Source organism: Epinephelus fuscoguttatus, linkage group LG13 (genome assembly GCF_011397635.1).
Source record: "Epinephelus fuscoguttatus linkage group LG13, E.fuscoguttatus.final_Chr_v1".
Lineage (NCBI taxonomy): Eukaryota > Metazoa > Chordata > Actinopteri > Perciformes > Serranidae > Epinephelus > Epinephelus fuscoguttatus.
The window spans coordinates 15,281,728-15,294,070 of record NC_064764.1 but is presented as its reverse complement, the minus strand read 5'-3'; the positions used below and the strand labels follow the sequence as shown (position 1 = coordinate 15,294,070).

General features: G+C 41.0%; 2 protein-coding genes across 6 annotated transcripts in view; one reads left to right on the top strand and one right to left on the bottom strand.

The window, feature by feature from the left end:
- The window catches only part of LOC125899663 (translationally-controlled tumor protein homolog), a 589,762-nt gene that overhangs the window by 196,927 nt on the left and 380,492 nt on the right, over positions 1–12,343 (top strand). The window lies entirely within an intron of this gene.
- Positions 1–12,343, bottom strand: part of LOC125899643 (alsin-like) — a 35,089-nt gene that overhangs the window by 5,511 nt on the left and 17,235 nt on the right. The window contains exons 22-37 of one of the 3 annotated variants that reach the window (XM_049594093.1): positions 12,030–12,053; positions 10,380–10,450; positions 9,332–9,398; positions 8,512–8,690; positions 7,698–7,763; positions 7,325–7,423; positions 6,881–7,045; positions 4,825–4,936; positions 4,309–4,386; positions 3,853–3,989; positions 3,383–3,538; positions 3,150–3,264; positions 1,394–1,551; positions 1,158–1,256; positions 198–380; positions 4–49 (exon numbers count right to left, since the gene is read on the bottom strand). In XM_049594093.1, the coding sequence (XP_049450050.1) occupies positions 4–49; positions 198–380; positions 1,158–1,256; positions 1,394–1,551; positions 3,150–3,264; positions 3,383–3,538; positions 3,853–3,989; positions 4,309–4,386; positions 4,825–4,936; positions 6,881–7,045; positions 7,325–7,423; positions 7,698–7,763; positions 8,512–8,690; positions 9,332–9,398; positions 10,380–10,450; positions 12,030–12,053 (1,755 nt within the window). The remainder of the gene's footprint in view (positions 1–3; positions 50–197; positions 381–1,157; positions 1,257–1,393; positions 1,552–3,149; positions 3,265–3,382; positions 3,539–3,852; positions 3,990–4,308; positions 4,387–4,824; positions 4,937–6,880; positions 7,046–7,324; positions 7,424–7,697; positions 7,764–8,511; positions 8,691–9,331; positions 9,399–10,379; positions 10,451–12,029; positions 12,054–12,343) is intronic. The other 2 variants (XM_049594094.1, XM_049594096.1) reach the window with 2 other exon arrangements.

Below are 12,343 nucleotides of genomic sequence, written 5' to 3'. Positions count from 1 at the left end.
GACCTGCTTTTTCTCCCCCAGAATTGACATCCACAGCGGCCAGAACTTCCTACAAGATAAACAAAAAGTAAGCACACAGCTCTCAGCTGGTATTTTAACTATGCAGGGCTACATTGTTAATGTTAATGTCATTTCGAGACAGCTTTTGTGGGTGTAGAAATAAATGTGTGTGTCTATGTGTGAATGTACACACTTACTCCTGCACTCCCAGAAAGCTAAGCAGTGACTGGTCGGGGTGTTTGTTGAGTCGGAGGATGCGCTCCCAGTACTGGGCCTCCTCCTGCTCCTCCTGCAGGCAGTACAGCGTAAAGAGAGGAGGGTAGAGTCTAGGGAGCAGCTGAGGGAGGAGCAGAGAGGAGCAGCTCACCACCAGAACGCCACTGGAGGACATGGTGGAGAAAGAGGAGGAGGAGAAAAAGGGAGATAAAGGTTTTAAGTAATACAACCTGTTTATTTTGGTAACACTGAGACAAGGTGACACATTTTAATAGGGATCCTTCTGACTGAGTATAACCATTGTATCTGCTCAGATATCATCACTGCCTCTAGGTCTATTTTCATATGTGTGTGTGTTCGTGTATGTCTGTGTGTATTCTTAGGGCTCATTTATGCTCCCTTTACGTACGAAAATGTATACGTCTGTTTCAAACGATGTTACCGTTACTGCCCACATACTTCCATGCGCTCTTTACATTGGCTTGGATGTTAACCAATATACCCACCAGGAGGCAGCCCAGAGTCAAAAGTTTATGACAACAACAAACTCAAAAACAAACATGGCGACTGTGGAGGAGATATTGATAATGTACCTCTTGCATAAAAGACAAAAACAGAGGCAGTGTTGTAGGATGCGGTGGTCGGTGAGGCCGTTAAATACATCCCGACTGGAGGACGGAGAATTCTTTTCTCTAGTACTGCCGATGAAAGAAATTGAATTGTTATTTCTTCTTCGTGTCTCACTACAGCTACGTATCGGGTAGTGACAGCAACACTGCCCCCCCGGTTCCCGGTGGTACTGCTCCGTTTGGCTCCGTATCCGTAAGCTTTATAGAAACGTGCAGAAATACAGACGAAATGAACGCGGAGCACGGACAGAAGGCTCCGTCCGTATCCGGATCCGTATTTAACGTTGAGCATAAATGAGCCTTTACACTCACCATTGCTCTGCTTTGTCAGAGTTGCGTCTGCTTTTTGATGGAGAGGCAGGAGGGTCTGGGATGATGCCGCCATCTTCTGGTAACCCTGGGAACAGAAACCTACAGGCAACAATAAGTGCTTTTAAGTAAAGTGTCTGAAATAATTTTTAAATAGACCGTGTGAAGTACATTAGATGCATGCGTACAGACGGCTGTGGGCTGAACAGTTAAGACTCAAACAGAGAGCTTAAATTCACCTGACGATGCTGTAGAAATGTGTGAGGTAGGCCAGAACTTCCTGGACAGCCTGCCTGAGCAGCCTGCGGTTGGATCCCACACCAACGTAAGTCATCCTGTAGACTGTCACCAAAGTCTCCACCAGCCAGCCCAGAGGGTGGTGAGGGGTCTCACATGCCTGATACATAATCATGGTCATACAAACAGAGACATGCACACTTAAGTATGACAGCAACAAAACAACAGACAGAAGAACAAATGGTGTTTTCCTTTGTCTGAGACTAAGTACTGCAGTACTGTACCGACCCTTCTTAAAGGGTAACCTCGGTATTTTTCAACCTGGACTTTTTTCCCCCCATGTTTTTGGGACAATGGTCAATACTGGACCAATTTCAAAACTGTTGTCACAAAAAAAAAAAAAGAATATTTCGCACATGTATTCCCAAACAGGTACGTAGGAGAGGGACGAGCAGAAAAAGAAACCCCACCACACTGTTTAAAGGCCAAAACACACCAGCAGCAAATGCCGCATGTCAAAAATTATGCATTGGTGCTCCTGGATGTGCCACCCAGCAGCACTTTGTGCCACTGTCCTATTTCCAGCCTAGCTGACCCTGGAATTAAATACATTTTTCCCCCACTCACTCTCTGCTAATACCAGCTCTCGTAGTAGATCTTCTCCTCTGCTCCTGTGGCAGCTCGACTCCTCTCCTCACCATGGATGCATAAAAAGAACTGTTGCTATTGCTGTCTCAGGTGTCAAAGACTGGATGACAAGCGACTTGTTGAGGTCCAGAAATATTCTGAGCTAAACGACCCACAATCCCGTCATTATAAAGATGGTGGCCAAGTAGATATTGCCTGGCGAGTCATAGCTCCTCGAGATCGGCTCTTCAGGTGAAAAATCAACTTTTATCTGGGGTTCTCCACACATGATTTTAAGCTAACACAGAGGTGGAAGAGGTACAGATCTTCAGTAAAAGCAGTAATAACTTTGTGTGGTCATCTGTTAACAAGCTGCAGTGCTATGCATCCAGTGTGTGCTAGAAGCAACACTTGACGCGTCACATGATGTGGCATGCTGCGGTGGTGTCGGTGTGTTTTAAGCTTAACTTGCAAAAATAATGATTTTAATGGGATATTTCGGTAACTAGACCTTCATCAGGCGAAAAAAAAACAACAAAAAACCTTGATGAAGGCCAAATTACTGTAACGTCGCATTAAAAACTGTTGTGCCTATTAGTTACTGAGCCACAAAAAACATGGGAATATATGTTCCAGGTTTGAAAATACTTAAGTCTTCTTTTGAGGTACTTTGAACATACTTCTGCAAAAAGTACATTTCCTTATGTCTACTCCTTACAAAGGTTCCCTCTTCACTTATTCTCATCAGATGAAGCAAAATAGAATATCTACTTGACAGTTTATTAGTTTAGTACACCCAGCTAAAATAAATGCAGTCCAATATAACAGTCCTGCAATAAATCAAACCCTCATGAAGGTTACCATGTTCAGTTTTGCTCAATATGTTTCAAGGTGTTGATTTGACTAGTTTGTGATGCTGCTGAATTGTTTTATGATATATTAAGAGGTATTTCTAATATTTTGTCTACCAAGTTACAACAATAAGGGAGGATAAAACAGTAGAAGTACCTCTTGTTTGAGTAAATTTCCTTCAGGGTTGTTGTATCAGGCTGTATTTCATGCTTTCTACCTTACAAATCAATGCACAGATTATTATGGAGACAGAATTTTTATGTACAAAGCCACATGTACCTTGATGAGGTATCTTCGTATGTTGTCATAGTTTGCAGTGGTCACTGGTTCTCCATGCTGAGGAATTAACTCCAAACCCTCCAATACTTTACTCTGAGACCTGCTAAGATCTGGGCTGCAAAACACACACACACACAAACATATACTCACCAAATCTGATATACAGCTGTATATTTAAGAATGGTATGACACCATTTACATTTCCTTCTGCGTGTGTGTGTTGCTTTATCTACCTGTGCCGTCGTGCAGTTGCTATAGTGACAGCGATGTTGTCCCAGGCTGCAGTCCTCTCTCCTCTCCCAGCAGCATCACAGCCCAGTCGACTCCAGCATTCATCAAACACACAGAGCCACCTCTGACCTGCTGGCACCACGTACTGACCCATCCTGCTGCACACGCACACATTAAAACCTTTTTAAAATGCCAAACACAACACGAGCACTAGATGATACAAACCCTGTCTTAGGCTTGAATATCTTGTTTCCAGAAACACCCACCAGCCTGACAATAATTTTCACAATAGATAAACACAACACACATTAAAATTTGCACACAAAGAAAAGGCACAGAGATGACTACACATAAACAGCTCACAGACCACAGGACTAGCAGCGCAACACAAGTGCTTCACATTACATTTGTATAAAAAACATCAGCTCAGGATACATGTTGTTTTTTAAGAAAAGTACAAAGTAATACTCACAGCAGGCTGTTTCTCTCTTTGTTCTCTGGCTCATCTACAGCTGGTTTGATGTACGTTCCAACCACCTTCAGCCCTGCAGTCCACTCTCCACTGAACAAGCCCTCCAGACAGTCACCGTTAGCCAGGGACAAAACACCCTGAGCAAGAAGGGAAGAGGAGAAATGATTGTGTTGGAAGTTATGTTCAACGTTTTGCAGTTGTAGAAGTCAAGTTTTTTTGGTTACTGAATAGGAACTCTTGCTAATGGCGTAAACCATTTTGCTTTGATAACTGTGAGATTTTAAGTTGGGATTAAGCACAAAAAGACACGTAACTTATTTCCCAATTACTCGTGTCCTAAATGAGGAAACCAAATTACATTACAAAGTTGTAAAAATCATTAGACATGGACAAGATACTGTTATGGACATACATAGCATCAACACACAGATAAAAGGTGACAGAGATGTTTTCTACCTTCCCGTTGACAGTCCAGTCATCAGAAAACTCCCCATGTAAAGCTGTGTCATCATCTGACACCAACAGACCTGGACCCTAATAGAAAAAAAATAAACAAAAAAACAATTACATGTACAAATTATTTTCTGCACATGGATTTAATGTATCTTTGCCCAAAGTCATCTGGTACCTACAGCTGATATGGAAATAAGCAAAGCTCAGTGGCGCCACCTCCTGTCTTTAAGTGGCACTACACATCAGAGCATCCCCATACAAATTGCAATTATCCACCTACTTTTATTTCTTTATATATATTGAATAGGTTTGTGTCTTAAAATAGAATTAAAGATAAAAAAATATGACAAGATAAAAAACAGCAAACCTATCTAGATTAAAAAAATAGATCTAGATCTATTTTCTGGACCAATATCTACAGGTGATCCAGGTTTAAAGCTCCTCAGACAAATGTTATTAATTGTTGTGTGCATTTGTATCTCTTTACATCCAGAAGTCCGTACTTTACGATGAACTTACACACATCTTGTTGTCTCTGAAGGAGCCTTCAAAGTACACACCGCACTGGGTAACAACCACAGCATTGCCATGCCGCTGCTCGTCCAACCACAGTCCCATGTACTTCTCACCTCTGGGAAGAGCACATGACAGCAGTGAGTGGTCACAGTTATTGAGTTGTTGTTATTCAGTCATTGCACATTCAGTAGAGACAGGAAACTGTGCGTTTGCAGAGAGGACTTTACACTTACAGTACAGGCCAAAAGTTTGGACACACCTTCTCATTCAATGTGTTTTCTTTATTTTCATGACTATTTACATTGTAGATTCTCACTGAAGGCATCAAAACTATGAATGAACACATGTGGAGTTACGTACTTAACAAAAAAAGGTGAAATAACTGAAAACATGTTTTATATTCTAGTTTCTTCAGAATAGCCACCCTTTGCTCTGATTACTGCTTTGCACACTCTTGGCATTCTCTCCATGAGCTTCAAGAGGTAGTCACCTGAAATGGTTTTCCAACAGTCTTGAAGGAGTTCCCAGAGGTGTTTAGCACTTGTTGGCCCCTTTGCCTTCACTCTGCGGTCCAGCTCACCCCAAACCATCTCGATTGGGTTCAGGTCCGGTGACTGTGGAGGCCAGGTCATCTGCCGCAGCACTCCATCACTCTCCTTCTTGGTCAAATAGCCCTTACACAGCCTGGAGGTGTGTTTGGGGTCATTGTCCTGTTGAAAAATAAATGATCGCCCAACTAAACGCAAACCGGATGGGATGGCATGTCGCTGCAGGATGCTGTGGTAGCCATGCTGGTTCAGTGTGCCTTCAATTTTGAATAAATCCCCAACAGTGTCACCAGCAAAACACCCCCACACCATCACACCTCCTCCTCCATGCTTCACAGTGGGAACCAGGCATGTGGAATCCATCCGTTCACCTTTTCTGCGTCTCACAAAGACACGGCGATTGGAACCAAAGATCTCAAATTTGGACTCATCAGACCAAAGCACAGATTTCCACTGGTCTAATGTCCATTCCTTGTGTTTCTTGGCCCAAACAAATCTCTTCTGCTTGTTGCCTCTCCTTAGCAGTGGTTTCCTAGCAGCTATTTGACCATGAAGGCCTGATTCGCGCAGTCTCCTCTTAACAGTTGTTCTAGAGATGGGTCTGCTGCTAGAACTCTGTGTGGCATTCATCTGGTCTCTGATCTGAGCTGCTGTTAACTTGCCATTTCTGAGGCTGGTGACTCGGATGAACTTATCCTCAGAAGCAGAGGTGACTCTTGGTCTTCCTTTTCTGGGTCGGTCCTCATGTGTGCCAGTTTCGTTGTAGCGCTTGATGGTTTTTGCGACTCCACTTGGGGACACATTTAAAGTTTTTGCAATTTTCCGGACTGACTGACCTTCATTTCTTAAAGTAATGATGGCCACTCGTTTTTCTTTAGTTAGCTGATTGGTTCTTGCCATAATATGAATTTTAACAGTTGTCCAATAGGGCTGTCGGCTGTGTATTAACCTGACTTCTGCACAACACAACTGATGGTCCCAACCCCATTGATAAAGCAAGAAATTCCACTAATTAACCCTGATAAGGCACACCTGTGAAGTGGAAACCATTTCAGGTGACTACCTCTTGAAGCTCATGGAGAGAATGCCAAGAGTGTGCAAAGCAGTAATCAGAGCAAAGGGTGGCTATTTTGAAGAAACTAGAATATAAAACATGTTTTCAGTTATTTCACCTTTTTTGTTAAGTACATAACTCCACATGTGTTCATTCATAGTTTTGATGCCTTCAGTGAGAATCTACAATGTAAATAGTCATGAAAATAAAGAAAACGCATTGAATGAGAAGGTGTGTCCAAACTTTTGGCCTGTACTGTACATTTAATCATAAGAGCAAATTGTGCTAATTATTCATTGGCTGTCAAATACATTTTTCAGGTTATATTAGGAAATGTACATGTTCTCCTAAAATTGAAAATAGTCTTTTTTTTCCTAAAGAGCTGTTTTTCTCAAGGTTGAGCAACATTCCCTAGAGTAACAGGAGTTTCTGTTTGAGTCAAAACCATTAATCAGACCTGGTGATGTCATCGCAGACTCCATATCCTGTCTTCCTGCCATGGACCCAGTGGCCAATGAAAACACTGGAGGACTTCTTAGCCAGCTTACCAGAGCTGAGCATGCCATAACCGTGCCGCTGCCCATCACAGAAACAGCCCTCGTACACCTCGCCATTGGCATACCTAAGCAGAAGACGACATGTATACACACGCAGATAGTGGACGACTGGATGTTAATGTGAGAGGAGGAAACCACTAAGGCTGACAGGCTTGTGGGTGTGGGAGTCAGAATGATGACCAAAGACTTAATATTGCCTTAACACACCTGCTTGGGGTCAAATTCTGTTTCTTAACACCAGACATGACCCCTGTGACTCAGTTATTCACAATTCGTACACAGGCCTTTTGTCCTAAGCTTCTCTCTACGTTTCTACAAAGACAGTAAAAAAACAGTGTACTGACTTGTACTTGCCGAAACCATGGACCTTGCCATCTCTCCAGTGTCCTTGATAGCTGTCTGCCTTGTCCAGAGCTTTGTTAGGCATTATACACTCTCCATAGCTGAGAAAAAGAAAGAACAATTGTTCAGAAATGTTGAAACAGCAGTTAATCACACAGATATGAGCAACAACAACCATCGTCTGGTTTCACTATTTCAGGCATTCTAGATGTTTGAACGTAACAGGATTAAAAATTAAAGCTGGTCACCTCCACTATTTTCTGTTGCTGCAAGTATTTTTATATTATATTCTCTGATCACAGGTCTCTGTGTCATATTGGAAATGAACAACATTAACCAGCTCTTTAGTACTTCAACAGTTTAATGTGTACTTACCCATCCTCCTGTCCATTCTTGAAGTTTCCGCTGTAGGTCCGTCCATCCGGCCACTTCATGGTGCCTCTGTAAAGGCAAATACATTTAACTGTCTATGCACAAAGCAAGTTTTACACTCTGTGGCCATTTAATTAGCTACTTCAAGGCAGAATAAACTGGATTCTTTATTTTAACAAAGCCTGTATTCAGCAATGCCGGGACATTGTTCACAGTCCAAATTTGACTTCATTTACTCCCTGCACATTCTGTGACTGATCATTCATTCACTGTCACACTGTTCTCTTTGCCCCTGAAACCATCTTATGGTACCCCACCTGTGGTTTTGCACTACTGTTATCCTACTAGGTATGAGCTGGGAGCATTTCTAATATCAGAATCAGAGTCAGAAATGGTTTATTGTAAGTAGGTTTGCACACACAAGCAATCTGACTTGGTGATTTTGGTGCACCACGATCCACACAGTGCGAAAGTATAAAAATACATATCAAATAAAAATCAGAAAATTTACAATACAATGTGAAAAATTACACAAATATGTAAGACAATGTGTTATTAAAATGCCTGTTTTTAAAGTGTATTCTTCCTCATGGTGCATTCAAGGACACTCCAATGTCTAGTATGTTCTATTGGGCTGACAAAAACAATGAACACACTTGAAAATACATGTCATGAACACACCCATATGCAAACATTATTCAGTACACACTGTAGCTGCAGAGATGGAGATGAGATAGGCACACTTACATACTGACACACACACACACACACACACACACACACACACACACACAGAGAAACAAACATGCTCTCTAACCTGCCATGAACTCGTCCTGCTAGCCAGCCCCCGGTGTACTTGGCGTCTTTAAACCGACCCTCTCCAGTGAACGAGTAGGAGGCTGTGCGAGACATTGCTGTCACCCCCGGCGACGACCCCTGACTTGCACCACCCAGCACCTGATCCACCGCCTGGTTAAGAGACCGTAGCCACTTGTTCTGAAGAGAGACAGAACACAAAAGGGAAGTTTTTCAGAAAGAATGGCCGCATGAAAAACAGGCAGAAAACAGCAGGGAAATCTGAATTACAGATGGTAACATCTTAAATAATAATCATTATGCGTAGACAGAAATTTCAGTGCCTCCTGACTAAAGTCACAAAAATTTGCTGGTCATATTTGCATTTCCAATGGTGCCAGTTTCATAGAAGTAATTCAATCAGATTTTTAAGAAATGAAAATCAGATGCAGATAATTGGTGTGTCTCTATCACTGAAGCTTGAATATCTCTGAGATAAAAAACTAAAAGTATTATCCGCGTATTAGCAAAGTTGTTTTGTTGTCAGCTGTTGAATATGATGCTTGTAGCAGATGACCAAATAAAATACAAAAAGCTATTAGTAATACAAAACCCAAGTCCCATCACTATTATCACAAAATTTCTTAATACTTATTAATATTGAAAAAACAATGACAATATTATTCTACATCAAGCAGCTAGCTACAATATTTTGTTCATAATATTGATTTTTTTTCCTAAATTTGGAGCATCATTTGCAAAACACAGTTTGCAATAAAACTTTATGAATGACACACCAAGCTGTGATAAGTGGGTATTAAGTGTATAAACTATAAATGTACCTTCTCTTGTGGTGTCGAGGCCACTACAGTGAAACTCTCCTCTGGACATGTGATTTTGATGGCATAGCTGAAGACACACAACACAAGGGCAGTAATAAATGTCACCTGTATAAAACTTCTTGAAAAATGCCACAAAATGTTTTACAAGGTGAGATAATGCAAGGGGAAAAAAATCAAAGTACAAAGAGAACTGGATATATTAAATTGGGGTTGATAACACAGTAAGCTAAATAGTGCGAGATGTTGTCATTTAGAACAAAAATGTACGATACCTGTTTTTACTAGTTTTGGGGAATTTAAAAAAATCTGACAAAATAGATGGATATAACAAGTCAGAATCTAATTTGAAGCATGTTGATATCTGGGCTTAGACTCAACCTGCGTCAGGTACAATCAAGATCCAGCCGCTGTAAGCCAGATAAAAATCGTTTTTCAATCTATGACACAGGCATCAGCCTTAACTACTGTATATGATGTAGTTCCAGGGACAGATCCAGATATCAGTGAGGCAGCAAGCCACCACAGACCACTGAAGTCCCTTATATTGCAGTTCATCTACTAACCACTAGACGCTAAATCCCACAAACTGAGTTATTAAAAAGTCAGTGAAGAGGACTAATTTCACTTCTTCCGATATGTGTCTCTGAGGAAATGGTTACCTGGATGTGGTTTACAGAGAGGTATGTTTCATGCCAAGTTTATTTTAGTTGACAGCCATCATGTTTGCCTGTTACTTGACCAGCTTCTGCTCCATTCAAACCAATGACCTGATAGGGATTTTCTGGGTGGTAAATTCAAAATCCAAGATTTTAAAAAAATCCCTTCAGACCTGGCTGACATCACACTGTGTCCAAACCATGGTGGGGCTTTAGTGTAACACTACCATACATGTGGACGTGAGTAAGATGTCCTGTGTTCATTACTCATCATCATAAACACTGATGTCTCACTGATTTTACTGTAACATCCACTACTTTTTATCAGTATTAGTCATGTTATGTTGACAGTCATTGTCTGGATTAACAGAAAAAACACAAAAAAGACTCACAGTCCACTGCTGTCATCAGTGACTGGTTTCACCCACAGACAGCTCAGAGGGTAGACGTGATGAGTGGAGAACTGCAGAGAGAGACAGAGCAGTGGTTAAGCTTTTTTATCATCATCTTTCTGCAGGTGGGAAACACTGATAGCTTTCACATTATCTGAGACTACCAAATCAGTGTTTTGGAAATTACCAAATCCAGATTGTGTGTGTGAGTGAGAGAGAAATGACCAATAGATTTTCCTCTTCGTGTGTCTCACAGTTGTGATGCATTTTCTAGTGAATACGGGAAGTTACACAAAACATCACAAATGTTATTTCACTTTTACTTTTATGTGTTCAGTGACATCTCAATCAATATTCCTCACATGTTGATTGAGAATGTCACTGAACACCACATCATGACTCTATTACAAAAATCACATATTTGTCAATAGTTTCCTCCATGGACTTATTTCATTAATGTTTCCACATAACTTCTGTTTTGTTAAGTTAATTTAACTAAACCAGAACACACTAAACCAAACGTATACTTCCCAAAACATACATTGGGTTTGTTGATTAACTAATCTCAAGTAAGTTTCAATCCGGAATCTAAAAATGTACAGTGTGCTTAGGGAATGATTAGCATCAGTGGCTAGTATATGTGATTCATTGATAACGCGCTGAATGTGACAAACACTGATCCTTTCAGTTTAATTTTGTCCGGTTTAACTCAAAAAAGTGGTGTTCAACTATCAAATTTACGAGGCAAGCTGCTTATAAATATGCAATGCAGGATTAACACAACGTCAAAGGTCTACTACACAACACAGGACATGAACCCAACACCACAGGGAGAGAAACAGGACAGGTTTCACCATCATCTGCTGTCTATTAACACACCGGCCCACACCAAACACAAAGGAAGGCAAACTATTAGTCAGGGATCAGTAGCAAACTGGTTTATACACACAGCACAAGTCAACAGTAAATATATTGTCCTCCAAGTTGTCATGTGGACTCATCAGTGAGGTTGTTGTCTCTTGCATCACATGCTGTTGAAAGCTAGAATGCAGTGGTGAGTTGCATCCTTTCACACCAGAAGGAGCTACTGCAACTATGACCTAATCTATTTTCACCACTAACTGATGAACGTTACTGTTGCAAACACCTCTAAACCAAAATCCACACACTCACACTGCAGCCTGTTTGGTAGCGGCTGAAGCTAAGAACCAGTAATCAGGGCAGTATGTACAAAATAAATGTTAACACAGGATATCTGCAATGCTACGGTATGCAATATTACAAAGCCAGATGTTTATTCAGTTAGTCTACCCTCAGTGAGGTGGACAAAGTATTAACTAATAAAACAAAACTTACTTTCAATAAATTATTCCAGAAAACATAAAATTAACATTTTAACTATTCATGAAAGTATGATTTATTTGGGGCAGATGTGCCTACTAAACTGGCACCTCAAAAATGTGTTGGGTTTTGTATGAACAGTTTCTTTAACATCACATATAGTCCTGTGTTAGCATTCATTTATTTGCTTACTAATCCCATGTGAACCTGTCAGAGTGTAAGCACTGAACAGAGGCCAGCCAACCCATGCTGCTGCAGCACAAAGCTCAGTGTGGTTAAACTGGGTAAACTGGTGTCAGATATACTTACAAGGTTTTGAGAGGGAATGGCACCCTGAGTGAATGAAAGATACAGTGTACAAATATAAACATTATCTGCAAAACATGGCAGATGTCCAGAAACACCAGAAAACCAATCCAGTGTCTCATCTGAACAAGACTAACACAGACCCTGTGGATTGTGAGGTTAATTTAAAAATATTTCTTAACAGATGGGTCCATTGTGCTCGCTCCGCCCTGCTGTGGACACTGTTAGCAATGAGATTTACTGGTGTCCATCGCATCAAGTAGAAGAAAAAATACCATCATTTAGCCTTTTTGTACAGGTTTTCTGTGGTGCATGTG